This window comes from Pagrus major, chromosome 21 (assembly GCF_040436345.1).
Source record: "Pagrus major chromosome 21, Pma_NU_1.0".
NCBI lineage: Eukaryota > Metazoa > Chordata > Actinopteri > Spariformes > Sparidae > Pagrus > Pagrus major.
Genome location: NC_133235.1, coordinates 25,011,113 through 25,038,467, shown reverse-complemented (window position 1 = coordinate 25,038,467; position 27,355 = coordinate 25,011,113). Strand labels below are relative to the sequence as shown.

At 43.1% G+C, this 27,355-nt stretch overlaps 1 protein-coding gene across 2 annotated transcripts in view; it reads right to left on the bottom strand.

Annotated features, from left to right (window-relative positions):
• The window catches only part of kcnab1b (potassium voltage-gated channel subfamily A regulatory beta subunit 1b), a 40,041-nt gene extending 14,324 nt beyond the window's left edge, over positions 1-25,717 (bottom strand). Inside the window, exons 1-6 of one of the 2 annotated variants that reach the window (XM_073491438.1) lie at positions 25,461-25,717; positions 6,401-6,444; positions 3,301-3,338; positions 2,513-2,592; positions 1,984-2,028; positions 153-197 (exon numbers count right to left, since the gene is read on the bottom strand). In XM_073491438.1, coding sequence (XP_073347539.1) covers positions 153-197; positions 1,984-2,028; positions 2,513-2,592; positions 3,301-3,338; positions 6,401-6,444; positions 25,461-25,717 — 509 coding nt within the window. Of the gene's footprint in view, positions 1-152; positions 198-1,983; positions 2,029-2,512; positions 2,593-3,300; positions 3,339-6,400; positions 6,445-18,611; positions 18,827-25,460 lie in introns of those variants that run through there. The other variant, XM_073491439.1, reaches the window with a different exon arrangement.
• Positions 25,718-27,355: the final 1,638 nt, after the last annotated feature.

The following is a 27,355-nucleotide window of genomic DNA, read 5'->3' as shown; positions in this document are numbered from 1 at the left end:
GGTGGGTGTTTTTAATTTGTGGCCTGTTATTGGTGAGATAGCCTAAACATCTGAGGAGAAAATACTGGACACACACACACACACACACACACACACACACACACACACACACACACACACACACACACACACACACACACACACACACTTACTTTCCACCCCAGTACAGCTTTGTGGTGATCACCAGGCTGGATCTCCTGAGGGACATAACAGACAGACACATCAAATAGGCTGTGGAGTCTCAAAAAGATGCATGTCGCTGCATGCATGTGTGCACGATTGTGCATCTATATCTATCATACTTCCCTCAAGTGACCTTCTATCATGCAGTCTGAAGTTGCGGATGGGCATGTGCTGCTTTTTCAAACATGTAACTTATCTAGTATGAATGATAACAGAGGGACCCTTTTCTCTGAACTATAAGAAGATAGCTCCCTCACTATAAAATCCCCCATGCTTGAATAATCAATAATTTAAAAGGATCTCCAGAGGAGCCAGAGTCGAGGTACAGCCAGGCAGAGAGCTGGCATGGGTTGCTGAGAGAAGGGTGAAACACTGAGTCTGTCACTGCAGCACATTCAAGATAGATGCATGGAACTGATATTTTCTGGTGCAGATACAAGCTCACACTCATCAGCACCTCCTGTGAAACATAGATGTGACCAAGTTTGATGTTCTCACATGAGTACAGGGAGATTTCAGTGAATTAGCACCTATTTACCAACTCCAACACCTCAATTCACCATGCAAAATGCTTGAAAGCAGACATAACATGAACATATTTTTAGGCCCATTCCCAGTGTCCCCCCTCAGGCCTTAAGCCCCGAGTCCTCACAGACTTAGCTGACGTCGCCTTTAAGTGTCTGAGTGAGAGGCTGCACGGGGGCAAATGGTATAAATAGGAATGGGACAGCACTTTGGGACATTTTGCTTTACCTCGTGGGTTTGAGACTTTTTATTTTACGCTTTAAAACATATGATAACAGAAACAAAAAACACATAGTACACATATCCACAAATAGAAATGTATTCAGTCAGAAGTTTTAAGGCGAAAATTACCATCATGTTTAAAAGGCTTATTACTTTTTTGTTGTTTGATAAACAAGTAAAGAATTATTTCAAGGGGAAGAGGTGAGATCTTAAGTAGTGATCTAGAAAATTTCTGTAAATAAAAATGTATTCAAGATGTTCAAGAGCACCATCATCTGACTCATTATTGTTTTTTTTTGAATGATTCCCCTGGTAACCCATGGTAACCCCATGTTCAATGCTGCGAACTGTGCGTAATTACTTCATGCAAAGTCCGCAGAAATGAAGCTTTTTTATAAAGTGTCCATAAAGGGCTCAAAATACCTGTGAGGGAGCCCTCATGTATTTGACATCGTGCACATGTTAGCATGCTGACGTTTGCACCACTGTGCTTAAGTTCAGGTTCACAGAGATGCTACACTGCTGTAGACACTTATGACTTTTCTATTTTTCCCCCTTTTTCTCTCCTGTAACACTGTACACTTTCAGCTCTTTAGGCTGTAAAACTTCACACCTCTTGTGCCGACTTTAAGGCTTTATCCTGTGATAACCTGCGACAGCTGTGTTAGACAACAGCGTGCCTCCACCATTGTGGTAACAGTTTCCTCAAGGCACTTTCCTGTTTTAACATCATTGTGCCCACGCTCACAAATAAATGGTTTTCTGGGTGCAGGAACTTGACAGGCTTGCAGAGAGGCCTGACCTCAACATCATCCAACACCTTTGGGATAAATTGGAACAAGAACTGTGAGCCAGAGTTTATCTCCCGACATCAGTGCCTGACCTCAGTGCTGCTCTGCAAATCCCTGCAGCCTTTTCAGAAGAGCAGGGGCGTCTTAGGAATAAGAAGCGCACATATAGGTCCATATTTCGTTTGGCCATGTAGATAACACATACGCACATCTGAAACCTATTTGTGCGACACATTTAGAATCTTAAGGAACAGTACTTTACCTCCAGCACTTTTTCTTGATGATGTTTCCCAGGATTATCTCTGCTCTGTGAAGAGGAAAATACAACAAAGGCGATGAGATTATATCTCAGGCTGCCGTGTCTCTAAGAGCATGTAAGCGTGACTGTTATCTGCCACAAATCTACAGCACGAATAGCTGATTAAAAATCAGAGGGACTATGAGATAAAGGATAAATGCCTCTCGTACTGTATGCCATAATATCACCAGCAACCTTAAAATTAATATTCACCCCCGCACAGCTACAGCGTATCCCACATTACTCGCTGAGACAATGTCCAGGCCTATAAACTTAGACTGAGCCGTGAACATTATGTGGAGCCTCCAGTGATGAATAAGATTATGTAAATCACTTTGGAGTCACGGCTTCCTCTCATTTTTGGCCTCTTCAGGTGGATAAATCCTGGTCTGGTCTGGGCTAAAATCTTGTGTCCTTTGGGTAAAACAGCTGACAAGAGCGGAAAAAAGCTGTGCGGCTGTGTGATAGATAACAAATCAGAGGCATCACTCACTTTCCCCCGGAGTAGACTTCCGCCGTGTCGAACAGGTTGACCCCGCTCTCGTAGGCGATAGTCATTAGCTGCTCTGCAACCTGACACAGACAAGAAAAATCCCCCCTCATCAACTTCAGTGCTGTATAATACAAGACTATAAATATTAACCAAATTACACTTCAAAAAGAAGGGGCCGGGAAATTCCCCGAAGAAGCTCATGGAGAGTAAATCTGTTTGCCGCTGAGACTCACATCACCAGGAAAACTGTAGGCTGCTTGTTGACTAAGGTTGTTTACTGCTCAATATATTTCCCAGACTGTTTTGACCTAGTTCCTGGGCCTGCAGTTTGCTCAGAGCCGAACAAGGGAATGCCAATATTGTCATGATGACTTTTTTCTTTTTATTCTCGCCTCCTGTTTTTGTGTCTGTGTGTGTCACTTAGTCCCAGTGGTCATCAGGCAGTGATGAACTGTCCCCGATTCAGTGTTTTCCCACCTTCAAGGCCAGATCAAGGCACTGGAAGAGGCCTTCCGCTTAATAACTCTTGACAGGGTGGAACAAGATCTGACCACTTGGCCTCGGTAGAGCCAACAGGGACTTAAAAGCCAGCTGCGTTATCAGGAAATTGATGCTGTCCTCATTACTGTGTTGTACTCACACCATTTTACATGTAGTTGCACTAAATTGCTCCCATGGGGGCTACAAATGGGTGCTGTAAACTGTCCCAACTGCTCACTAAGTAATGTACGCCAATATCTTCTCGTGACCTGGGACGGCTGAATTATCAATTTGAAACGATGTCTTACCTCATCAGAGATCTGACCTCCAAATGTGACCCATGTGCCTGTTGAGGGAAACGTCAAAGTCAAAGTTTTGGTACAAACAAAAAAAGTACAAGACGTTTTGCCATTTCAGTAATGCCTTAATTAATACTGTGACATTTTGGCATGGTCACATGACAAACGTCCCTGTCCTGAAGCCATCACAGCCAAATGTCAGGGTTGAGGCTCACTGCAGTGACTGTTCTTGTTTTTAAACCTGTGTGCAGAATTTTTACGTGATGTCTGCAGGATTTTGTGTCCATTAAAGCTCAATAATACAAGGGACAATTGGTTCATTGAACTGCTTGAGTAAACAGACGAATGAGTGTGTCCTCTCTGTAGCTCTCTGATGACAGATACTTAGTGTCAAGTTTATGTTTTATTCTTCTTTACTTTCCTCTCAACATTTTTAAAGCTGCTTTACAAAGCTCGAGAAAGCGTGTTGTATCTCTTGGATTAACCTTCCGCTTTCCTCACTTTCTCCATCCGGCCTCAAACAGGGTGAACACCTGTCATCTGTCAAAAGCTAAAAGAGACTTGATAAGTAATAGCGGTATTGAAGCTATCAATAAACACCCTTGTATCAGGCGTCAGATTTAGTCTTGGGTCACGTAAGGTCCTCTTACAGTTGCCACACACAAGTCAGTACACAAATGACTGCATATACAGGCACATACTGCATTGATGTACTGAATTATCATACTTTAAATAGAAAGAAGCAGCATCTGTTCCTCCTCCAAACAACATAGGCTGAAGAGAGAACTTTCATATCTTCCTGCCAATCTTCTGTTTACTGATCCTGTCACATGCTGCTTGTTGTCATCTCCCACTAATAAGAAATAATGCAAAATCTGGTGTTAAATCCGAAGCGGAAGCGGGAGCAGATTGGTGTTTTGGTGTGTTTTTCTAAGCTTGCAATGGTCAAATAGAATATATTTTCTTTTAAATAACCTGCTGCACAATTCGGAAAAGGAATAGTCTGACATGTTGGGAAATATAATTTGCCTTCTTGCTGAGAGTTAGAGGAGAAGATTGATACCACTCTCATGTCTCTACAGTTATAATGTGATTAGAGCGAGCAGCTGGTTAGTTTAGCATAAAGAGTGGAAACAGGGGGAAACAGCTAGCTATGTCTCTAGGCTTAAAACTCATTAATTAGCACGCTATACTGTGTTTGTGTAATCCATACAAATACAGAGGTGTAAAAATTTGCCTGGAGTTTGCTTCCAGGAAGTTGCTGCACCCGGCCAACGAATAACACATAAGCCCCCGTAAAACCACAGCTTTCCATCTTTTACACTTTGTTTTTTGAACTGATTAAACACATGAAATACAACGTGTTAATTAGTGAGGAGCTTTAGAGGTGTTGGTAGGCGGATGTTATTAACTTTGGACCAAGGGCGTTTTTCGAATTTCGGGAGATTTGGGTCTTGTTGTTTTTGATAAATAAGCTCTGTTTTGATGCTTTTTTAAATGCAATCTTATTTACATTCAAAGTATGTGTCTTAATCATTGAAAAATGGCAACATGTACCTCAAAAATATTGTTTACTTTCCAGATTAATAGTGACTCGTGATGTCACAAACATTAGCAGTCTGAGAAATCAGTATTTGTGTTGGTTCTGAGTAGAATCAGAATACTTAACAACTTTTATCATTTACACTTTATGCTAGAGTTGGAAAATGTTAAATGTACTGATGTTAACATTAGTTTATTGGAATATTAAATGCATCACACAACAATGATGACAAAAGAAGTAGTTTGCTGATGTCGTTAAGTAGCGAGGGATCGTGGGAGTCGTTGTCTTCATTGTCTAACGGCCATTATTGCCGATAAAATGATAATCCAATGTGACTCAGGCAGAAATGTTCACAGACGAGGCGATGTGTTAAAGTTTTGTTGAGTCACGCTCGTCGACTTCCTTCCTCACTCTCTGACGCATAGTCTGATGTTTCCCCACAAGTAAAAGCAACAAACGAGCAAAAGAAATGAACTGTTACCTTGAATTAAATTGTTGATTTCTCTGGGTTTGTGGGAAACATTTGGGATATTGTCAACAATTCAACAAAATACATAACAGAGATTTAGTCGTTTTTAATGCTGAAATGTTACACATTATATCTTTAAGCCCAGACAAAATAACCTGGAGATATAGATGCTGAGACAGAGTTAGGCTGTTTTCCCCATTTCCTGTCTTTGTGCTAAGATAAGTGAATTGACTGCAATCGGTAGCTCCTCAATCAGTGTTATCAATCTTCTTATCTAAGTCTCAAGAAAGCAAATGAGCCTATTCCACAAAATGATGAACTGATCCTTAACAATTTGATTATGCAGTTGAGACGATAAAGCACAGAAACCCACTAGACACAAATGGTGAAGTAGCTTGTTTTGATCCCCGCAGTCTTTTCTCTCCTCGACTGAAAACCAGCACAGGGAGGAATCGATGTTTTTGCTCAAGGGCACAACTGCACGGCTGAGGCTTGCCAATAACGAAGCTCGAAACTAATTCTTTCAAGTTGAGGGATGCTTCCCTCTTTCGTTATTCCTCCCTGCTGCTGAATGAGCGGCGGCTGACCCTTTAAAAGAAAAATCATTACAAAGATGATTAACTAACTCGTTCGCAGATGTTCCATCAGCAGATATGCTGCGGGATCTGCTGGGCGGCACTGCATCATTTATTTGCTTTGTCAAGTCATTTTGTCTTCGGAGACACACCCCCTTCAAGTGACTTTGCACGCACAGTACACACAAGAGATTTACTAAACAGATCGGCCCTATCAAGATGAATGAGAGTGTTAAACGCTCTGGCGTGCATTGGATATGTGCTATAATTGAGCAACTTGTTTGCAGAAACCGGTGCTATTGATTAAATATTAATATTGGAAGATATCAACACTCTGCAAACAGCTTTGTGTTGTCTCTCATGACTCTCCATACGTTTGAAAGATGCATGAGATGAAATGATATAATGAAATTTCCATCTTCTGCTCGGCACACACACACACAGATGAGTTAAGCCTGCATTGATGCTTACGAAATCATTAGACATTTGCCTCTGATGCTAATTAAAAGTACCGGTACTCACCGAGCCCCAGACAGGAGACACGCAACCCAGATTTCCCCAGGTTCCTGTGTAGAAAAACAGATTATGATTAACAAAACCAGAGTTGTTTAGGCTCGAGATGTCATCTGTCAAATGTGATTGCAATTACCGCGCTCCTGCATTCCCGCTCTGGGCTCTTCCAGGCCAAACAAAGACAAAATCTATGTTGTTTTCACATCATAACTCGAGAGGCTGAAACTAAATGATTTTTCAGTTGTGAAGCTCGCAATATAGGCTAAAAAAAAAAAATCAATTGTAATTGCAGTATGCGGGGATTAACAATAACAATCGCTGGTAGCTTCTCGTGTTTGATCGAGAGGAGAATCACCATCACACCTGCAACCGTGAATCAGAATTGAGAGATTACAGGTGGGAGGACGTTTTGATTTATTCCACCAATATGGATCCCACATTCTCTAGAAGAGGAGGAAGGTCCTCTAAGGAGCCAGAAAAATATTCTGCTCATAACTGAAAAAATCCAATTAGGTGTTTGTTCTGCAGCAGCGGGAAGTTTGCCGCACTTCTTTTTTGACAAGTGTTGCCCTCCGTCCCCTCGTCATACCTCACTCAAATCCCTTTTCTTACACCGGGAGCCTTGACATCCTTTTACAAAAGGGAGCACTTCAGTCCTCAGGCTTTTTACTGTTATTCTCTTCCCCACTAGATGCAGACAACCATGCGCTCTCTCTCTCTCTCAAGCACAGAGGTTGTATCATATCAGCATTTCTCAAGATAGCTCCTCGCACATACGCTCCATCCTCCTCTGCTTCCTTAATGCACTCCTCTACCTATTAACTGAGCAACGGAGCACCGCCGGAGATATATCTCCTCGATAACAGTTAATTTACATCCAGCTGATCTGCCGCAATGTAATGCAGCACTTTCAACTCTCATTAACACCACGGAAGATAAACTTAAGACATCAGAGTTCTTGCCACCCTCGGCTTCACATCTAGTTTTACAATCTGTGCAGCAATCGAGTCCAGCTGAGACGAGAACTCACAGAGCAGATTGTTCTCCCTGCGGCAACCACAGGTGTCTTCCCACAGTCTGATGTATGTATGCATCTTTAGGCACAAGAAAACTGTGACAGGGGGATCGACAGCCCCCGCAGAGGGAAGCCACGGCCATCTGATGGAGGAAATGAGTCGGAGCAAACGCTGTGAAATTGAGACATATTCGTTTGGCGCGACCGTCAAGGCCACATGCACACACACACTCAGCCTCTATCACAAGCAACACACTTCATCTTGCGGGGAGAATTTGCCCAAATTCTCGACACAGAAACAACCTCAAATTATGGTCTGGGGGATTGTGCCTTCTGCTCGGTTTTGCAGGCATTTACTTGTTACAACAAACGAGGCTGTAAAAAAAAAAAAATTGCCAGCGGTTGTTTTCTCGTGCATGTCTGACGACTAATGGCCTGTGCCCCCGTCAAGATGCAGGCAGACAAATCTGAGCCTGTGCCCTCAGCCAATTCAATTAGTTGTCCAACATGAGGAAGCATCAGCCATTGAGTCAGGAGTTGAGCCGAGACAAACGAGGAAAAACACGAAAAAAAGTGCTTGGATGATTTGATTCTTTGATGTATTGCGTAATTAAAGGCAGTGATAATAACATGACAGGAGAAAACTCAGAGACAGATCCCTCCACAGTCACAAATCGTGGGATGCAGTCTTGTTTCTGATATGGTGGAGGAGTTTGGATATTGTATCCTCCGTCTCTCTGATGTATTATAGAGTGGGAGCTCTGATCCATGAAAGTGTGGGGGAGGGGGCTGTACTTTAGGTTAGAAGTGCGATACTGACGGAATCTGCGTGTGTTCGGTCCGAGGGTTTTTTGAGGACAACGGGCGTTTATGATAGGGAATGCTCACTGCTGCATTTCTGTGCAAATCATCCAGGGTAAAGCAGCAGCTTAAAAGGGACAGTTCACCCAATATCTAAAATGCTATTTATCCAAATCGATTGTTTTGGTGTGAATTGTCGAGTTTTCGAGATGACAGCTGTGAAGATGTCTGCCTTCTCTCAAATATAATGGAACTAAATGGCACACAGCTTGTGTTGCCTAAAGCGGCAAAAAATACATTCGAAAATTTTAAAAGCAATGTCTCTTCCCAGAAATCATGAAACCTAACCTAGCTAACGATTAGTGTTGTCAAAAATATTGTAATATTCATCCTAGGACTATCGCAATATACCGATATGTGTTAAAGATGAAATATTAAAACTGTGTTAATAATACACGTGATAATATCGTCTGAATATACATCACCTCTGAAAACATTTCCGTTTCTTTCAGTTCTCACTTTGTCAAAGTACGTGGCAGTTATACACCGCTTCCCGCCATAAAACAGAGATTTCCTGAGTGTAATTGCTCTTTTTGTAGACTTTTGTACAGTTTTGGTTTCACATACTCTCTCTATGCCTCCCTACAAACTTAAAAAAATGACAAAACACAATAATAAACAAAGTTAAAGATGAATTTGACAAAGCATTATTTATTCATTGTTCTGTAAATATTGTGATAATATAGTTATCGTGACTTCGCACCGCTGTAGTGCCCGTGTAGTCCCACCTTCTCCAGAGGTAAATTGCCTTGGATGCTGTTCTTCTTAACGCACAGTGCACAAGCCTTGTTATATTTATCTTTTTATACAAATCTTAAATTGTATGCCCCGGATGTTGTGTCAGTTTTCCCCATATTATCGATGCAGCTCTACAGGTAAAAGGGAAAAATATGTATTTTTGATTTTGGGGTGAACTGTCCCTTTAATTGTTGTAAATTGCACATACATTTGGCTGGGGTTTCCATTGATACTGCTTTCAAGTTTTAAAGTGGCTCATTCATGCACACTACCTCCACAATAAACAAGCTTGCAGGCACGTTCCATTTCCAAATAAAGCTGGCTGAGCTTTGAAAACTGCTAACTTTGTTTTTGGAGCTCCTCCATAAACTAAATTCAAAGTGTTTGTGCTTTAAATTCATAGAGTCTGTCTTAATGACGGGAGAGAAACAAAGAAGAAGTTCAGCAGGCGGAGAAGCTGCCTCGTCGTCCCCAGTGTTTTCTAGGGGTTTCAGGAAGCTCGGCCACATACCTGATTATTAACCACACAGCCTGCTAAAGTGCATTAAAAGATCTGTCCAGGTCTCAGAAGTGGGTGCCAGCAGAGGCACGCTGAAAGCAAAGCTAATGATTAAGGGGATTACAGGATGTCATTTGCAACAAAGGAAAGAAAATGAATAACACTGTATTTAAGAGAAAATTGGTGCTTGTGTGGAGGAAAATAGGGGCTGCTGGGATGCAGAGGCACAAGTTCTTTATATAAGTCACCAGAACAAATGTGGGCATGTTCCTGCAAACGACAGACATGTTGAGACTTTATGTTTCTTTGCGTTGCAACTTTACATTTACCGATGTTCTATTTTCAATTTTATGTTGTGACAATGCTTTGGTTAGGTTTAGGCAAGATCATCTTTTTGTCACCTTAAAAATATCTGATGGTTTGGTGTTTACAAATGTTGAAACGCAGTATCGAACAGTAGCCTGCTTGACACCACCACCATCCCATCCATCTTGTGATAAGACCATCAGCTCATACACAAATATTCATAAGCTACGTATGACTTGTACAAATGTAACGTCTCTGCGGTTCGCAGAAACGTCCGATGCCGACATTTTACTCTCGGCTGATTATTTTGTAAATGGTAAAAAATGAGCACACTGAGGAAAGGACAACGTGTCTATACAAACTTGCACATAAACAACTTGGAAAGCCAGTGAGTGTGGCTCGGTCCCTCATGCTTGGATGGTGCCCAAAAGAAGCCTTGAAGTAAAATGACAAATGAGTCATTTGAAGACGCCCCCTCACACAAACCTGTCACCACTTATGAACATCCTTGCGAGCTGTTGCTGCATGTATCCCGTTCTATTCTTAGTGGACCCCCGTTCGAAAGAAAAATAACAAATGAACATCTGGCTGATTTATCGTGCTCAAATCTTCAGAGGAATCACCCTTTATTGTTTTTTTTTCCTCCCTGGAAAGCACTTATATGTATGGTTCTCTAGTCACACTCTTATGATTTATTTCCTGATACTGGATTGTTCAAATGAGTATTTGTCAGCTAACTCTTTTGTCAAGGTTGTGAGTAGACAGATAAAACTCCTCGCTCCATCGCTGGGGATTAATGTAGACTAAGCAAACCCACACAAGCCAACCTTCATGGGCGGAGGGATTAGACAACACCCACCTCCTCGGCTCCCACCGCTCTCCTGATGTCAACCATAATGTTGTTATCAAAATAATTCAGCGCAGGGGGAGAAAGGCGGGTCTTATTCTAAATATACCAAAGCCGGGGCCTGTGTGGGTGGGAAGAAAGTAGGGAAGTTAAACCAAGCACTTTCAGGGAAAAAAAAAATGAATAGATTAAGAATGAAAGACAAGCTCCAGCGGAGTTGCTAAGGAAAAAAAAACCCACTGATGAAGCCTGCAGGACTCATGGTTGAATCTTCACCAATGACGGGAGAAGGAGAAAAGATGCAGAGGGGAAGGAGACGGCGTGCAGACACTGGCAACAGACTGAGGCTTGCAGAATTGCAAGTCCAAGCCTCAAGTCTAAGCAGATCAAATGCCCTCCACAGATAAAGCATTCTATATGACACAGAATGGGAAATAGGAAATGACAGCCCGCTCCCTACAGGGCCCGGCGCATGTTTGTTTGGAGTGAGTGTGAGTGCAATGAAGAGCCAGAGTCCGGACCCGGGCTTTCTGCTCTGTTTTACCACAGGCGCCACATTGTTTTGACTTTTTCTTTTCAGTTTTTCATGCTGTATACACAGAGCCTGCACAAACACTGTGTGGAAGGCTGCATTCAAAGTATACCGCGTCCATACTGTAATCTAAAGAGATAAAGAGTGACGGGCTGAGAAGATCTCACACAGAATAACTGCGTTTCAGGCTGGGACGCATGATTGAAGCTAGTGGCCTGTGGGTTGATCCTGTATCGAAAAACACGTGGGCAGATCTGAAGTGGTTGATTCAGAACGATTTCAGAGAGAGCTCGGCAATGTGGGAAAATAAAATAAAAAATAAAAAATATCAGATCATGATAACTGGAGAACCTTCATACATTACTGATAGAAAGTGTGTCACAGTCTCTTTTTAGGTTTTTCTGTTTGCTGGTACTCGTCGAAACGGAGCAGGAATTTTTCACTGCCTTGTCGAGGATCTTAGAGATGGAGGAAATTGGATTACTGAGTTGCTTTTTTGTTAATGTATCACTACATGGAGATTGTGATGCTCCGGTTTGATAACGATAATAGAAAAATAACGCTGAATTTCAATACAGTATCTTGCAAAGCCTCCGTTTCTGATCCAAATAGGCCTTCTGTTGACCTCACCACATTTCTGCAAGTTTAATATAACAATAAAGAGAAGTTAGGACTCTGATGATTGATGTTCAGCCCAGTCGACAAACAACACAACATTATGTTGCTCTTTCACCGTAAAATAACAGCGTCAAAATCATTTTAATGCATCAGTGACTTGTAATAGGGTGAATGGTGTCTCTGCCACAGCCAATCTGCCCCCGTATCAGGTAGCGGGTTGAAAGTTGTAACGCTTTACTGCACTACATCACACACAAACTGGATCACATTTTATGGAGAAAATGTTTCTGTTTCGCCTCTGATTACCATGATTCTGTGATTTACGGAGTTTCCTGAAAGCATTCTGTACCTGCTGCAAGTCAGGTCTGTTTGCTGACTCTGGGGAGTGTTTATGATTACCCCGCTATCAGAAGAGCTTCGGAGCGCCGGGAGATGGATGTTTATGGCCGGAACAGGGCACCAGAACCACAGCGAGCAACAGAATCAGACTCAGCAGCCTCTATCGAGAGACCGAACAGGATGTCAACAGAAGAGGAAAAGAGACGGTGACTGAGCGAGAGGCCGAAAAAGAGTCAATCTCCGACTGGCTTTCGTTGGTGATAGCGTCGCTCCGTCTGTGAGACAGACGCAACAATTAGCAGGATTGCTAAGGTATTTGTCTTGTGTTGTGTTTGGCTCCATTAGCAAAGTCATTGACTTGCTAGTTTTTGATCAGAAGTCAAGTTGACTTCAAGACGTAAGGTTTCAAGACACGACATTGTAATTGAAGCGCCGAGTTTTGTTAGTAGCTGGCACGATGTTGCACTCAGAAACGGTGGGGCCACCATATCACACAACATACATATTCCTACATAATGTTGCTTTAATATAAGACACAATCATCTGGAAAGTAACAGTTCACAGGTTTAGAGGGACCGGCTGTTTGACACTTATCAGTTGCTCCATTGGCAGATGGAAGAAACACCTTGTTTTCATTGTCTTTCAATCGATTTTTCAAGAGGCCTTTTCTCCAGTGTGTTTTTTGCAATTTACATTTTATTGCATTAGTATTACTGTTGTACACACGCAGCAGTGTTTTTCTTTTCAATTTTATTACCTCCCATTGTCTTTGTGATTACAGTCTGTTTGCACAGGACGCTAAGGGAGAAGAAGGCAGGCAAGGCAACACTATTATAAACCCATTATGCTTATAGAAAACCATTCAAGTTGTGACCTTTAATTAAAATGCTTAATCCATGCGAACGTTGTGGCTCTTTAACTGAGAGATTTGGCAGTTCTTACCCCTGAGGGGGGTTTGTTTGGTCTTTAGGCTCCAGGCTGCAGGGCTCCTGTTGTGCAACAGCCCGGCTCGTATTATTAGAACCACACATCACAGCAGAACACACCACAGCGGTAAATAATGCTGGAACATAAAATACATCTATCTTACTGAGGGGTGATGAAGACTTTTGATGCATGATGGAAAAACAAAAGCAACAACAACAAAAAAAAAAGCCCCAAAACAGCAACCGAGAGCGCCGGGATACGCACTGCCAAACATTGTGTCTCTGAGCGAGAGCAGCATGATGGGCTCCAGTCATGCAAACACGCACACGCATGTATGCACACACAGACACCTGCACACAAAGTTCACCACGCAACACAAACACACAGAGAGCAGCGGGGAAGAGAATTATGATTTACGGCGCATCCTGACAAAGAGCCACGGCGTCATCTCATCGCCATCAGGCCGCGCCGTCGCTGGTGGAAACTGCAGACTTCTGCGTAATCTTCAATCACACGAGCCTCCGTACACCTCGTCTGGGACCACTGAATGATATCAAGTGAATGAAAATGTAGATTTCTTGCTGACTTCGTGCTAATAGAATCTGCAGTGTATTTCCTGCCAAACTATTGTAAAAAAAAGAAATATATATATCTTTGACTAAGCTGATTAAACAGCTAAATTTGAATTCTCCTTCTCCTGAGATACGAGCAGAAGAAATCCATCCTCCGCTAACTATGATTTTGTCGAATCAGGGGAATTGCAGTGTTTACCAAATCTCTCTTACACCAGTATTTTTTTGCTTCAAGGTCTGATAGCCCATTAGTTTATTAAATTGAGAGACTCAAAAGAAGATTTTTAATTAAAAGAATGGAGCTACGGGCGCTAACAGTCACCCACGAGTGCAAGAATGACATTCGCTCTGGGGGCTGCTCAACAGACGGAAAACTTTCATCCGGCTCGCACTTAAAACATGGCTGCGTCGTACATTCCTCACACTGTCGACGCGCAGATGTATACGCAGCAGAGTGCGCCTCTCCCTCTCTGCTGGACGCTGATAAGCTCGCATGTGAAGGAACCAACAGAAGGGGGGATTTTTTTGCATCCATCTGCAGCGCAGCTCTGAAGAAACCAACCAACCAACCGCAATCTTCCCTCTAAAACCTCCTGGACTGTCAAAAGGCCGTCTGCTGCCTAATGACCATTATGAACTCCAATCCAGGCGACCAGGGGCTCCCTACCAGCAGCCAGAAGTAATCTGCACGATTTGTGAAGCCAGAAACAAATGCTGTGTTTTGTTACATCACATATTTTGGCCCGTGTGTGCATGCTGTTTGTGGGTTTGTGCATATTTTTGAGGTCAAACGGCCTCGGTAGGTTTCAACAAGGGGACACCACACGTAGAAGTATACTATATTTGGATCGCCATGACAACCGAAATGCTGCGGAGGGTAGTATTATTAGTTTATGCCCGCTCGCTCGCTCACTCACATCTTCTGCTTCGACTTGCTACGCCTTCGGAGGTTCAGTGTGGAGCCTCACACATCGTATTGCACATACATGCACTCATGTATGCAATGCAATGTGCCAATGCGTACGCCCACGCACACACGCGCGCTCTCGTCTTTGTGAAAGAGCGCCTTCATTTGTTATCGCAGGCTGAAAACTTCAAAGATTTAATTGCGGACTTTGCTTCGCCCGCAACAGAAAGAGATTCCCTGTCAGATGGCGCCCAAAGCAAAACAAGTACTCTAGTCAGAGTCAGAGGTTTGGAAAGAGGGTGAGAGGAACAGGAAACACGAGACAAACAGGGAGCAGAGAGGGGGGATGTGACGGATGAGATTTTTCATCCAATATTTACTCCTCTGTGGTGAAAACAGGGGATTTGCTGACGGCTTGGAGGAAGCTTTACAGCTAATATCCTCCACCTGCTTTTTAAGAGGGAGCTGCAAGGACGAGCAAATCCTCACGTTGCAAACCAAAGTGAACAGACACATTTTAACAAGCCGCGCACTTTGCGTCAAGAAGCGGCACTTAAACACGCACGGGAGAAAAGTGGCTTCTTCGTTTTGGTTCAATTTGTAACTTGAAAAATAACAATAATGGAAAATGTTGTTGTTTTTTTTGTTTTAAAGTCTTTTATGAACGACGAACCGGTAAGCACAATGGAGTCACCAGGCATGTTTGGTGCCGGGAACAGATTGAAGTTGGCCATTTCAATGTTGTTATGGAAACGAGATGAGATTGTGTGACAAGCAGACACTTATCACATTTTGCCGCTCCGCATCCAATCTGCAGTGATTCTGCTAATTGCCTCTTCTCTGTGAACTGACCCGCGTGCCCCACTTTTCTCTTTCTCTCGATCTCTTTTTGTTTCGCTCTTTCTCTCATCTGTTCTTCCCAACTCCATCCATCTCTTCCCGTCATCCCCCTCTTTCTTTCTCTCTCTCTCTCTCTTCCCCGTGACTCTCCTGATCCTGACACGGTGAGCGATGATGTCAGCCTCTCCAGTGAGTTAACGGTGTGAGGTGAACGCTACTATTTTGCTCCCGCGGTCTGGGTTAAGAGCCCACTCACTGAGATAAGAGAGCATTGTTTACTTGGCCCAGCCTTGTTACAACTCCCACACAGACACACATGGAGAGCTCCACTGCACGGCTCTGCTCGGCTTTACTGTCACACTCTCCAGAACGCGCTGTATGGTCACGGCCAGTTATTGAGAAGTGTATGAAGAAGTGCTGGTGCTATTGAACGAGCTCAGGAGAAACCTTAAAGGTCAAACTCAGCTTTGGTACAGTGAGGTGCTGTGAGTTATTCAGCTGTGTGGAGAGCACTTCACTTTAATGTCAGTTATTTATTGATTTTAATCTGTTTTATCGGTGATATTATGTTTACATTACTCTTATCATATTAAACCTGCTTCTTTTCCAGGTCATCCTGATTGATCAGTGTCTATTTCTCCCATACTGTACCTTATGTAATACATACAGTCCTGCAGCATCCCTTATGCACCCCTCTTTACAGCTGACTGTGTTGGTATAAACAGCTGGAACAGATGTTCATGCGTCATCAGCTTCATTCTCGGACTCTCAGTTTGTGTTTCTATCGTATTCGCACATGTGATGTGATAACTATGGTGATAATGATTCAGTTTAATATCTAATTTCATGGTATTAGTATGTAATACCTCTCAGAAAAGGTGTTTTCGTTGTATTTGTTGGTCATCTCATTTTGTGATGAAATAATGTTTGTTTCCAGTGTATTATCTAGTTCAGTCATATTTTTAAAAAAAAAGTTTTTTGCTGAAAAATATCTTGAAATGATGTGATTTTCAATCATCAGCCTCCTCAAGTGGTTGCCAGTTTGTTGCACTACCTAACCTTGCTAACCCTAGCTAGCTCATGTGTTGCTAATGCGAGCTAACGTTAATGTCAAGCAGGGGAAACAAATCAATCACTTTGGAACCAACAAACACTTTATGAATTCACCATCATAATAAGGAGATTTTAAGGAGATATGATATATTTATTCTGCACCTCTCTACAAGCTCTGAAGATGTATTATTATAAAAAAAATTATTATTATTACTCTGACCTGGAAATGATCTTATGTCTAAACACAGTCTAGACCTGACTGAGGTGATTTTCCTGCTGCTTATGTCGGGGTATTGCAGTTGGGGACACATGTGTGTCCAAGCCTGTGCTGAACTTTGCGTGAGCTTTATGAACAATGAGCAGCCGTGACACACTCCCAGGCTGTGTGTTTGGTTTTGTTTGTCAGCCCACTATTTAGTCCACCGCATAATAAGCATTGTCTGGCTGCAGTCTTCTCTACCATCCCTGTTTTCTCTTTTGATCCTATTCCTGAGTAAATCCTCATTTGTACTGGCATTACATAAGAGGAAATCACAAGGCAGGTGCAGCCAATGTAAGCCAAGACGCACCTCAAGCCCCAGACACAGTTACTTTCCCAAGACCACATACACACAAAATGACACTGAGACTCTTTATCTTAAACATGATGCTATCTGCTCGCACCTTAAACAACCTTCATGTGCAATACTGATTCATCACTTTTTATACTCAGTTTTTGTATCTATATTTTCATGTGATTTATTGTTTTTGTGTTGTTTTTATTCTATATCCTGTGATTTTGTTGTTGCATTCTTAATTTCATCGTATGCTTTGCTTACAGTGACAATAAAGGCAATCTGATTCTGATTTATAGATCACAGGTGTGTTAGTTACAAATAGGATTCTTAAAGCCATTTCACACCAAGTGCTGATCTTAGTCAGAAAAATCTGCACGTAAAATGTATAAAAACTGATTTTGACATTCGTGCGGGGGACGAAATATTCGGACGGACGTCAATGTCAGCGGACATTTCCGCCTGCGGAAATATACGCTTGACCAATGAAATCCTTTGTTTCAGCTGATGTCCGGACTAAAATGGGAGAAAACCCATTTGGTCACCACAACGACTACCTCGAAATCAAGGACAATACATAGCTTGACATCGCCCAGCAGCTTGGCTACAATGAAGATGGTAATGTAGATGATATTCACCTTGTTATGTTACATGTTGGTCATGGAAAGGGGCGTTTGGGGTCCAGGGGAACCTTATTGGGCATCATTCAAGAAAGGTAATGACCAAATCTGATACTCAGTATACTCAGTATTGTTGAGGAATCGAAGGTAAGCACATGATGATGAGGCCTGAGGATCTCTGTAGCGCTACAATATTTTATTTATAATAGGCTTTGGTAACACGTGCCCGAGAAGCTTATACAGATAATGTTTTGATCCCACTTGGTTTGAAAAATAGCTCCTGTGATGGACACTGTTTGGCTATATCGCCATTTCAATAATATTTCTATTAGTCGTGCAGCACTAGTATTGTCCATAATCCGTCATTACCTTTTTTTCTCATAACAAAGACACCGTGAGGTAGAAAGCCGATCGTCGCTTCAAACCAATACGCTTAAAAAGGCTTTTAATACAACTCTTCTCTGCGCTTGAAGAACTTTATCTCTTTTGTATTTTCATCCCTCATTACCACGCTAAAATATCTGTTCTCTCTCTTCAAATTGCACCCGAGCAATTACATCTCCATGTTGATATCTTGAACTCTAAGCACTTCACACAACCCAAACTGTCTCAGATCCCCGTTCGCTAAGCAAACACACACTATTCATTGTGGAAAAATTATAAAGACTCGCCAAGAAATCTGCATCTTGGAAAAATGTCTGTATTGTATCTTGACACAAACACACACACGCGCACACGCACACACATACCATCCCACTCATCACCTGTCACTGCTCATGTATCTTCATTGTCTCCATCAGGGCTCTTTTAATTTATGCAGCCTCTCTTCTCTCGTTCTCTAAATTAAGTTGTCATTCATATTCATTTATTCGTTTCTTTCAGACTTGTGGCAGGTTTTTCAGAGGAGAGAAAACTAATCTGACTGAAACTAAACAGACCTCCTCCTTCCTCACTCCACTTCCTCACACAGTCTCCACCATCAGTCTACGTACCGGTACTTCATGCCGGTGAGCTTGGCGGTGGACTCCTTGAGGTTGTGGTGGTAGCGGTGGGTGAAGGAGCCCAGGCTGCGAGCTATCAGGGCCACGGTGCGGAAGCGGGCTCGGGCCTGGCTTGCTGTGTTGGGGCTGGTGGCGTTCTGCTTGCTGTGCTCACCGTTACGCGGGGCCTTCAGCCCGTGGTCCGTGCATGCAAAGGACACCTGCATGGCTGATGGGAAAGGCCACTAGAGCTGCTCCGAGACAAACTTTGTTTTGCGTCCTTAAAGTACTTTTGATTTCTGTCCGAGAGCTTAGATTTTGTCCTTGAAGTTGAAAGTCAGTGGTCCAGGCCAGTTCTGCCTGGTGCTGCTGAATCTCATATGGAAATCACAGACAGGAATGATGGGAGCATGAGATTGTTCTGAATTTTCTTTCGGAAGAAAAATCTCAAGCTGATTTTACGTCAAGATCGGACATAGCAGAGGTGCGGTCCCGGTGAGGCGGTGATCCTGTGCCGGTCTGACTCCACCTGGAAATATGAGAGAGGGTGGAGATGGAGGGAGAAGGATGGAGGAGAAGAGGTTCTGAATGAGTCGCTTAAAGAGTCGCCCAATTGAGAAGAGTACTTGGGAGCAGGGAGTTAGAGGGGAGAGGGTTAAAGGTGTGAGGAGAAGAGGAAAATGTCCAGAAGGAAGACTGACTGGAGAGAAAATCTGTCTCGCCTTTGCCTTTTCTTTTTTCAGTGCAGTTTTCTCCACTTTAATCACGTCTTCTGCGCATATCTCTAAGCTGCTTCGACGTGGCGATATGCCCTAGTTTTCCTTGTTTCTATCTCCTTTTTCTCTTTCTGTGTCTGTCCTGTTTTATCTTCCTCACCTCAGTCTATATAAAGTATTGTGCACTTTTCCCATTTCCAACTCAAACACTGCTCTCTTGCTTATTTCTAATTAGTCCATTCCTGTTTACAAAGTCTATCTCTGATGCCTCTTTTAATTCACTTCTCCTCAGGGTGTCTGGGAGGTTTTTGTCAGGCAGGCAGCCAGGAGTTGTGGGCGCCTGGGGAGTCTTTCTCGCCCTCGAACCACGGCTAAGCCTTTTAGTCAAACACCTGGAGTGAGGAGAGTAACACTGCGCCACCACACTGTGCCTTCCAACACACATGCAGACGCACACGTAATCACAGACACACTCTCGCTCCCGTCACACGTCTTCAAAAATAAGCACATGCTTTCACAGAAAAGCAAACGCTTTGCATACAAAATACTGTACACTCACACACATCGAGATCTTTACTGAAACAAGTGTTCTTACACACAGCGAGTTCTCTGAGAAACAAGGATGAAGCAGGATGAGATTCTTCACTGATGTGTGTCCGTCCTGCAACTTTGATTGGAATCAAGTGGTGTTACACGGCGAGCAGAGGTCCCGCAAAGATCCGCATCCCAACAGAAGCGGCGGCGTCTCCGGCAGCTGTCCTCAGACCCGGCAAAAAACAGCCTTGTCCCGTCTCCAAAAAGTCCTGGCTCACAGTAACACAGCTTCTATGGTCCCCGGCTTTGCAGCAAGAAAGCTCTGTTTGATAAAGGGACCCTGGAATGGTGACGGACAAGCGGAGAGGAGGAGGAGGAGGAGGAGGAGGAGAAAGGAGGATGCATGGTACCTCACTTCAGGGAGAGGAGGACAGATGCAGTGAGGAGGCGAAGAGCAGCGCGTGTTGAGTGTAGAGAGAGAGAGCCAGGCGTTGAATGAGGGAGAGAGGCGGTGTGTATAGGCTACTGGCTCTGACTGACTGGCTGCAAGAACTGCAGTGTTTTTCACTATGGCGCCACACACTCGAGAGAGAGAGAGAGAGAGAGAGAGAGAGAGAGAAGGAGGGAGGGAGAGAGAGAGAGGAAGAGAGATAGAGGTTTATTCTGAATGGAAGTCAATGGAGCCGAGTTGATGTGTGTTCATTTACACTACCTCAGGCTCATGTGAACGTCACGCTTCACTTGTGAGGCGTTTCATTTGCTAACCCATCTGCCGTTACAGTGCATGTCCTCTTTACACCGCAGTGACCTTTACAACCAACCAACAAGTACTACCGTCTAATCTTTGACCCCTGTGCAAAAAAGCAAAGTCATGTTTTGCACTGCAAGAAAATGACATCACTTCATTAAAGCCTCAAAGAAGAACCAGTGGAGACCTACACTAACATCTCAGAGCAGATGTTACTGTAAGCGGCACAGTGAGATAAAGCATAAACCAGCGTTCAGGCTGCGCAGTGTCTTTTCTTTCCTCCCCCACTGAGCAGTAATGTGACAATGCAGGATTTCACGGTTCATTGAACATCCGCGAACCCCGAGGCCAACGCTGATGTATTTATATCCTTGCGATAGCATTCGATAACTGCAGACACTTGTAAAGATCAGTTTGACGGGCCTCTTCCATTTTCTGATGCTGAGGTTGAATTGCGGGTCAGTAGGAGCAGTTTGAGGTTGTTCAGTCAAACTTTAATATATGTTGTGAAACTATGTGTAGTGTGATGAAGTGTTGCATATACCCGTTTACTCTCATAGCATAGATGTCAATGAAGTGTAACGCTACTAAAACTTTTTTGGCACATGACCTTCAGAGATGAGACGACTACTTACTAGACTACTTTCTTCGATCATTTCATGTATTGTAGAGATGTGAAAGCAGACAGAAATGGTGCCAGGATGCTAACCTGCTTGGTTCGCCAGTTAACCTTCCTTAAAAGTGTCGATTGCCAGTTTAAGTTGGAGGTATGACAAGAATCTGTTTAAAGGTCAAAACTGGAGCAACAGAGACATCCTACATTTCCCATAATGCAATTTGATAGAGTCGAGGGTTTTGTTGGACCGTCCTTGGGTGGTAAATGCCTGTCTTGAGTAGCTATGGTTTTCTGTTCGGGACTTGAGATCTCAAAGCCCAAGCTGAAATAACCCTGATTCCATCATTGGAGTTATTTGAGCAGACTTTTACAGGGTTAGGGTTATCACAAACCCAGAAGCACTGCGGGTGAACACTGATGGGTAAACTGATTTGATGTACTCCTTTGAATCACATAACCTTAATCTCTGTTTTGCTGCCATTCTCTTCTGCAGCCTCTCTGCCTTCCAGCAAATCCTGTTCTGGCTTGATCGCGTTGTATCGCGACGCTCTGGAGAGGTAACTGCGCCGTCGGACAAAGTTGCAAACATCCCTCTAATGTCACCAGCGCCTCCAAGGCTACAACTTCCTGCCTGTCGATCCCATTTAAAAGTGTGTCAGTCAAAAGCGTCAACTAGATCTTACATTCTTGGCTGGAATCCCCAACGGGCGATCCCGCCGTTACCTTGAGGCAAACCGCTCTGCTTTAATTGCTCCAGTGAGAACCAGATAATAGAGTTCTGAAACTTTTATTGCAGAGACACAAACCTCCATACGGTGGACATGTTGAAATGGATTAGCGACCATGACGCAGCACTCGGGAGACTGATGAGTCCCTCGAACCTAACCCTGGATTTCCCACAATGTGGAACGTCTGTCAGCATGGCTTGATAGCGCTGCCTGTGTGCCTCCAAAACACTTTCATCTATTTATACAGAGAACATAAGTCTTACCCATAATAACCACTGCTGTCTAAAAAAAGCTCTCGGCAACATGAGATCCCATGTCACATAATTACAGCCCTGTAAACAGTCTGCCGCTTGACTGAGAGATTTTTCGGTTCCACATTTTACTCTCTTTGTTCTAAAGGCTATTCAACGTTTAATAGATAGTTTTCCTTATCAGCACTAACCTCCCGTTGAGAAGATGAGAGATAATAAGGGGGGAAACCTTTCCAAGCTGTCTGTGACGTCACTGCTGCCGGAGCAGTGCCGCTCTCTCGGCTGCTTAATCACATCCGTCTTTATTTGCCTCTGTATCCCCCCCCCCCCCCCCCCCCTTTTGTTCTCATCTCCTCTCCGTCTCTTATCGCCTTTCCCTCGCCCATTTCGCTTTTCTAAATCATCATTTAACACGGCACTCGCTCTCTCATTTCAAGTCTGTGTCCCCTACGCTGCGGATTAGACCGCAAGTCATTGTGATGCACCGCTCGTACAGCACCACGGAGGACGGGTTGCTTGTTTAATCTGCCTTAATAGGGCGGTTCGGACTCTGTGTGGACATAATGGTCACAGTTATCAGGCGCTACATGCATGAAATACTGATGAAGAAGCTCCACACTAAATCTGACAGGACAATATGGCGAGGATTTGACTGAAAACGCAAGGTCACCACCGTCATGAGCAGCACCAAAACTGTCCTTCATCATCAGCACCAAAACCATTAATTGTGTCATCTCCTTTCATGTCATCCTCATCATCACGCCACAAAAAGCCCACTATTCCCATTATAATTTCCACCACTACCATTATGTCATTTCCCAGTGTCACCATCAACATCATATCAGGACAGCTTCTGCCGTGACCTCATCTCATTCTGAAACATGATGCATACCGACATCTTTATTGTCACAACTCCTATAGATGCCCACTGACCTTACGTGTCTGCCCAACAGGCATATGGCCTCATATCGGAGATATTGAATGATAGAAGGAAATGGCTGCAGAGTTCATTTTATTCTACTGGTGAAGCACTCAGTGGTTCATGGATTCAGTATGGATGAAATGTTTATGTACCTGCAGAGTTTCACCCTCAGGATAAATGGTTTACAAGCTCACTTTGGAGCGTCAGCCTTTATGTATTGGCTCTGGGAGCAGTTCGTACAAAATGGACTGAGGAGAAGATTCAGTTCCCAATAAAATGCTTTGATAAAATACACTAGGGGCGCCACAGTTTAACAGTTTTATCTACCGTGCAGATGCAACGCGATGTACAAATCGACTGCATTTATTTGGGATCATTAGTGAAGTTATTGGTATAATCATAGAGAGGCAAAGTCAGGCCCCTTCCAGTGGGGACTTTATGTCAGAAAACAAGATATTTGTGATAGTGAATGGTAACAGACAATTCATTTTGTGATTCAGTTAGAATTGTTCCATGATCTACACATGATGTCTGTCAATTTAGAAAGATGTTTTTTTAACTTGAGAAAGTTGTAGTTTGTCGTAAAAACCCACCAAAACCCACGAATGAAACCCTGCCGAGCCGTTCCCGTACATTAGCTAGCTCACAGAACTGTCTAACTCTCCTTTCACATAACTTCAGCTCTCAATATGGCTAGATTTATTGTAATTTCTATTATCTATTATTATCTAATATCTATTATTTTCTTTTTAAACACTTTTTCTTAGCGCCCAGGGGACAGCCATGATGGTGTTGGTGACAGTTCATTAAGCTGTTTTACGACAAGCTGGCGCTATTTTGACTTACATTATGATCGTTTAAATTCACAAACAGGACTTGTGGGACTCTCTCTCTAGAGTGCCGCCGTAAATCAGTTTGCATGTTCTAGTTCTCTTGTCTCAAAGTCAATTAGTTTTTTTAAGGTCTGTGGTTAACACAAGATTAATATATTTTCCTTTTTTGTTCTACAGCATAAAATACATGAGTTAACGTCCAACATGGGAATAAAAAAGAGCAGTCATGTGTCTAAAAAATGGTGGTTGCCAACAAGTGGCTAAATGAGACTACAGAGGTTGTCAGGGACATTAAACGTCATCGCAGCGAACACGAAGACTCTTGTTTAGTATTCCCTCTTTACAGCTGGACTTTAGTTGCAAACAATTCTAACTTGAACTCTACAACATCGATCAATTTAAAATGTGTATACTGTATATAAACTAACTGTACATTAGTGTGAGTGACGCTGAAGTCAGTCAACCGCAATGTAGTCCGCCTTAATCTGTATACAAACGTAAAAGAAACATCAAGAAAATCACAGTGCCCAGATAAGATACTGTCCAGCAGGTGATTGATCCTCACTCATGTTTCTTACACTTGAGTTTTTGGTCAGTTTTCTTTCAGTGACTTTTTTTTCCAGCTTGCTCTCATGCTAAATTAAGCTAACGTATACTATTGTCGCTTCAGATTTAGCGTTCGGGTATGACCAGGGGACCATTCGTCTCATCTAACGCTGCAAGAAATCAATTAAGTGCATTTTCTTAATCAGATGTTCTTTAAACACATAATCGTTAAAAATGTATTTAGTCGTTAATGTGGTTCTTACTGCTCGTTGCACTTATTTCTCAGTTTTTGTACTTCACGTGCACACAATAATATCTTTAGACATAATGAGGAAATGTTATCATATTGTGAACCCATAGCAAAAAAACGCCCAAAAATGTATTTGACGTTGATACTCCATTTAATGACATATCTGATCGTTACCTCTGTCGGCTCGCTCTCTTTCTGCTTTGCTATTACAATCAAACGTCAGCGCCATGCTTCATTGCTTATTCAAATCCTCGGTCATTCCTCAGAAGTGAAACCTGCCGAAGCCCACTGAAGACATAGCAGTGTGTCTGATGGTGGCCTCGTGTGCCTTATAACGTCAAGTCTAATTGCGGAGGGGAATTGGTGCTGGGTCTCGCTGTGCTAAGAAGGACTCTTCCTTATCAGGAGATGATGAAAGCATTGGGTATTTAACAGGACTAGAGCCCTGCTGAGCAGAGTTAAACTTTAATCCTCTCTTCCAGTGGGTTATAAATTATTCACATCGGAGTTAATTGACAAACAATTAACCCTGTTTACCCTGATGGGACTTGATTCAAATTGAGCAGAATGAAAGAAGTTCAATCAGCAGAATCAACACGATAAGCCAAAATGAGGCAAAATGTACATATCTCAAACTCTCCTTCACTACAGCATGGCCTGAATGTACTAATATCATTTTTAAGTGCATGCACTTGTCTGCAGAACACAATTTCCTACCTGTAGACCATGCTGGCACAAGGTCGCACAGCTGCCTGAAACAGATGGCTGTGAACATGAAGAAGCTCCTCCAAACTCTGCTGTTCTTGAGGTCTGCTGGCCTCAAAGCTTCCTGGAAGGCAGCTGGTGGGGCTTGAGGGGTACCACTTGGTTCCTGCCCCCTGCCTCTGCTGGTTGAGACTGAGGCAGCGATCCAGCCTCGGCCCCCCTCTCTGCCTGGGCACGGGGATATCACTGCAGGCTGCCTTCAGATACATGTTTGGATTGACCTCGTCTCCCACAGGCTGACGGGACACCTTCTTTTGTTAGCAAATCCTTTTCAATATATTTAGTCATCCTGCGGAGAGACTCTGGCCATGTAAGTGCAATGCTGGTCATGCGGGACCACAGAGGATATCCGTATTTGTGTGCTGGAGAGTTCTCGTCATGCCTTTGGCCGAGAGAGTGATTTAGAGCAATGCCCCGACACAGTTTCTATATATATATCAAACAAAGTTCACATGTGCATTGACACAGCCAAGACAGCCGGACAAACACACACAGATGCACACAAACAAAATGAACACACTAAGAGTATTAAAGACAACAGCGAGGGGGGCAGAAACATCTCTGTGCGCCAACCCTGTGATGTCAACTTTATTCTTAGATGACTGACAAATTAAAAGACAAAGGCAGCTTTTGTTTGAGCTCCTGGCGGCTCCAGTGAGAGAAGCCCGCTTGTCTGTGAGGCAAGCCGAGCAAATAGCAGAGATAACTCTGTCCACTTGTCAGAAATATCTTCCTCATACCGGTGTTGCATGTACGGAAAATAAACACGATGAAAGAAATGTGATCCCACAAGTCTGCTCTGCTGATATTATCTCAAGGAAATGATTAAATGACAGGAAAAGAGATGTGCAGCCAGGTGTGAACAGCGATGGTACACAGTTACCAAGATCCAGGAAACTCGCAGCAATTTTAATAAGAATAAAATGAGGATATCCAGCTGAACAATGGCTCTCTTGTTGGCCTTGTAATAAATTCTGTTGGCTGCATATTTACCTCCACCAAGGATGTTATGTGTTTACTCGTGTCCGTTTATTGGTTGGTTGGCTTGTCAGCAGGTTTACAGAAAAACTACAGAACTGATTTCCACGAAACTTGGATGGAAGATGGGTCTTAGCCCGGAATAGACCACGACAACTTCTGGTGATTGGACAACAGGGAATACAGTACCAAGGTGGTTTTCTTGTCTGGTTTGACTCCTGGCGACTGGTAGCATCGCTAACGTTAGCTGCATGACTAAATGAGCAAGCATTAACTGTCTAACAGCAGCTAAACTCTGTAAAGCAACTCAGTTAGCTGCCATTAGCGGTAACAAGTGAAGCCATCTAGTCACAGAGGGTTCAGGCAGAGCAGCCGGAGGGCATTAGAGGGAAAACCGGAAAACATTGTCTGCAGAAAATATGATCCAGTTCTACCAAAATCAGGTCAGAACCTGCGTCTTTCTGACAAAATCTGAGCTCTGTGGTGGATAAAAACGGTTAATATGGCATTTTTTCTTTTCAGCACATTGTTTCTCTTTTTAATCAACCTACACACGACATAATGGAGGTTCCTATTCCATCTGTGTTGTTTTGTTGTATTAATGGTTGGCTGTTACAGATCTGGACAGCAGTTACGGGTGGTAACAGGACAATCGAGTTCGATAGGACTGGGCCTGATTGAGGCTGAGGTACAGTGTATACTCTAATGGATGCCGTTCTTATATATTAAAATGAGACTTTTTCCTCTTACATTAAAAAGTTGAAGAAAAAGCAATTATAGACATCCTTACTCCAATCAATGCTGTGTAACCAATATTACTTAATCAGTTCACCTTACTTATGCTTACTTGTGTTGACCTAAGTTAGTCT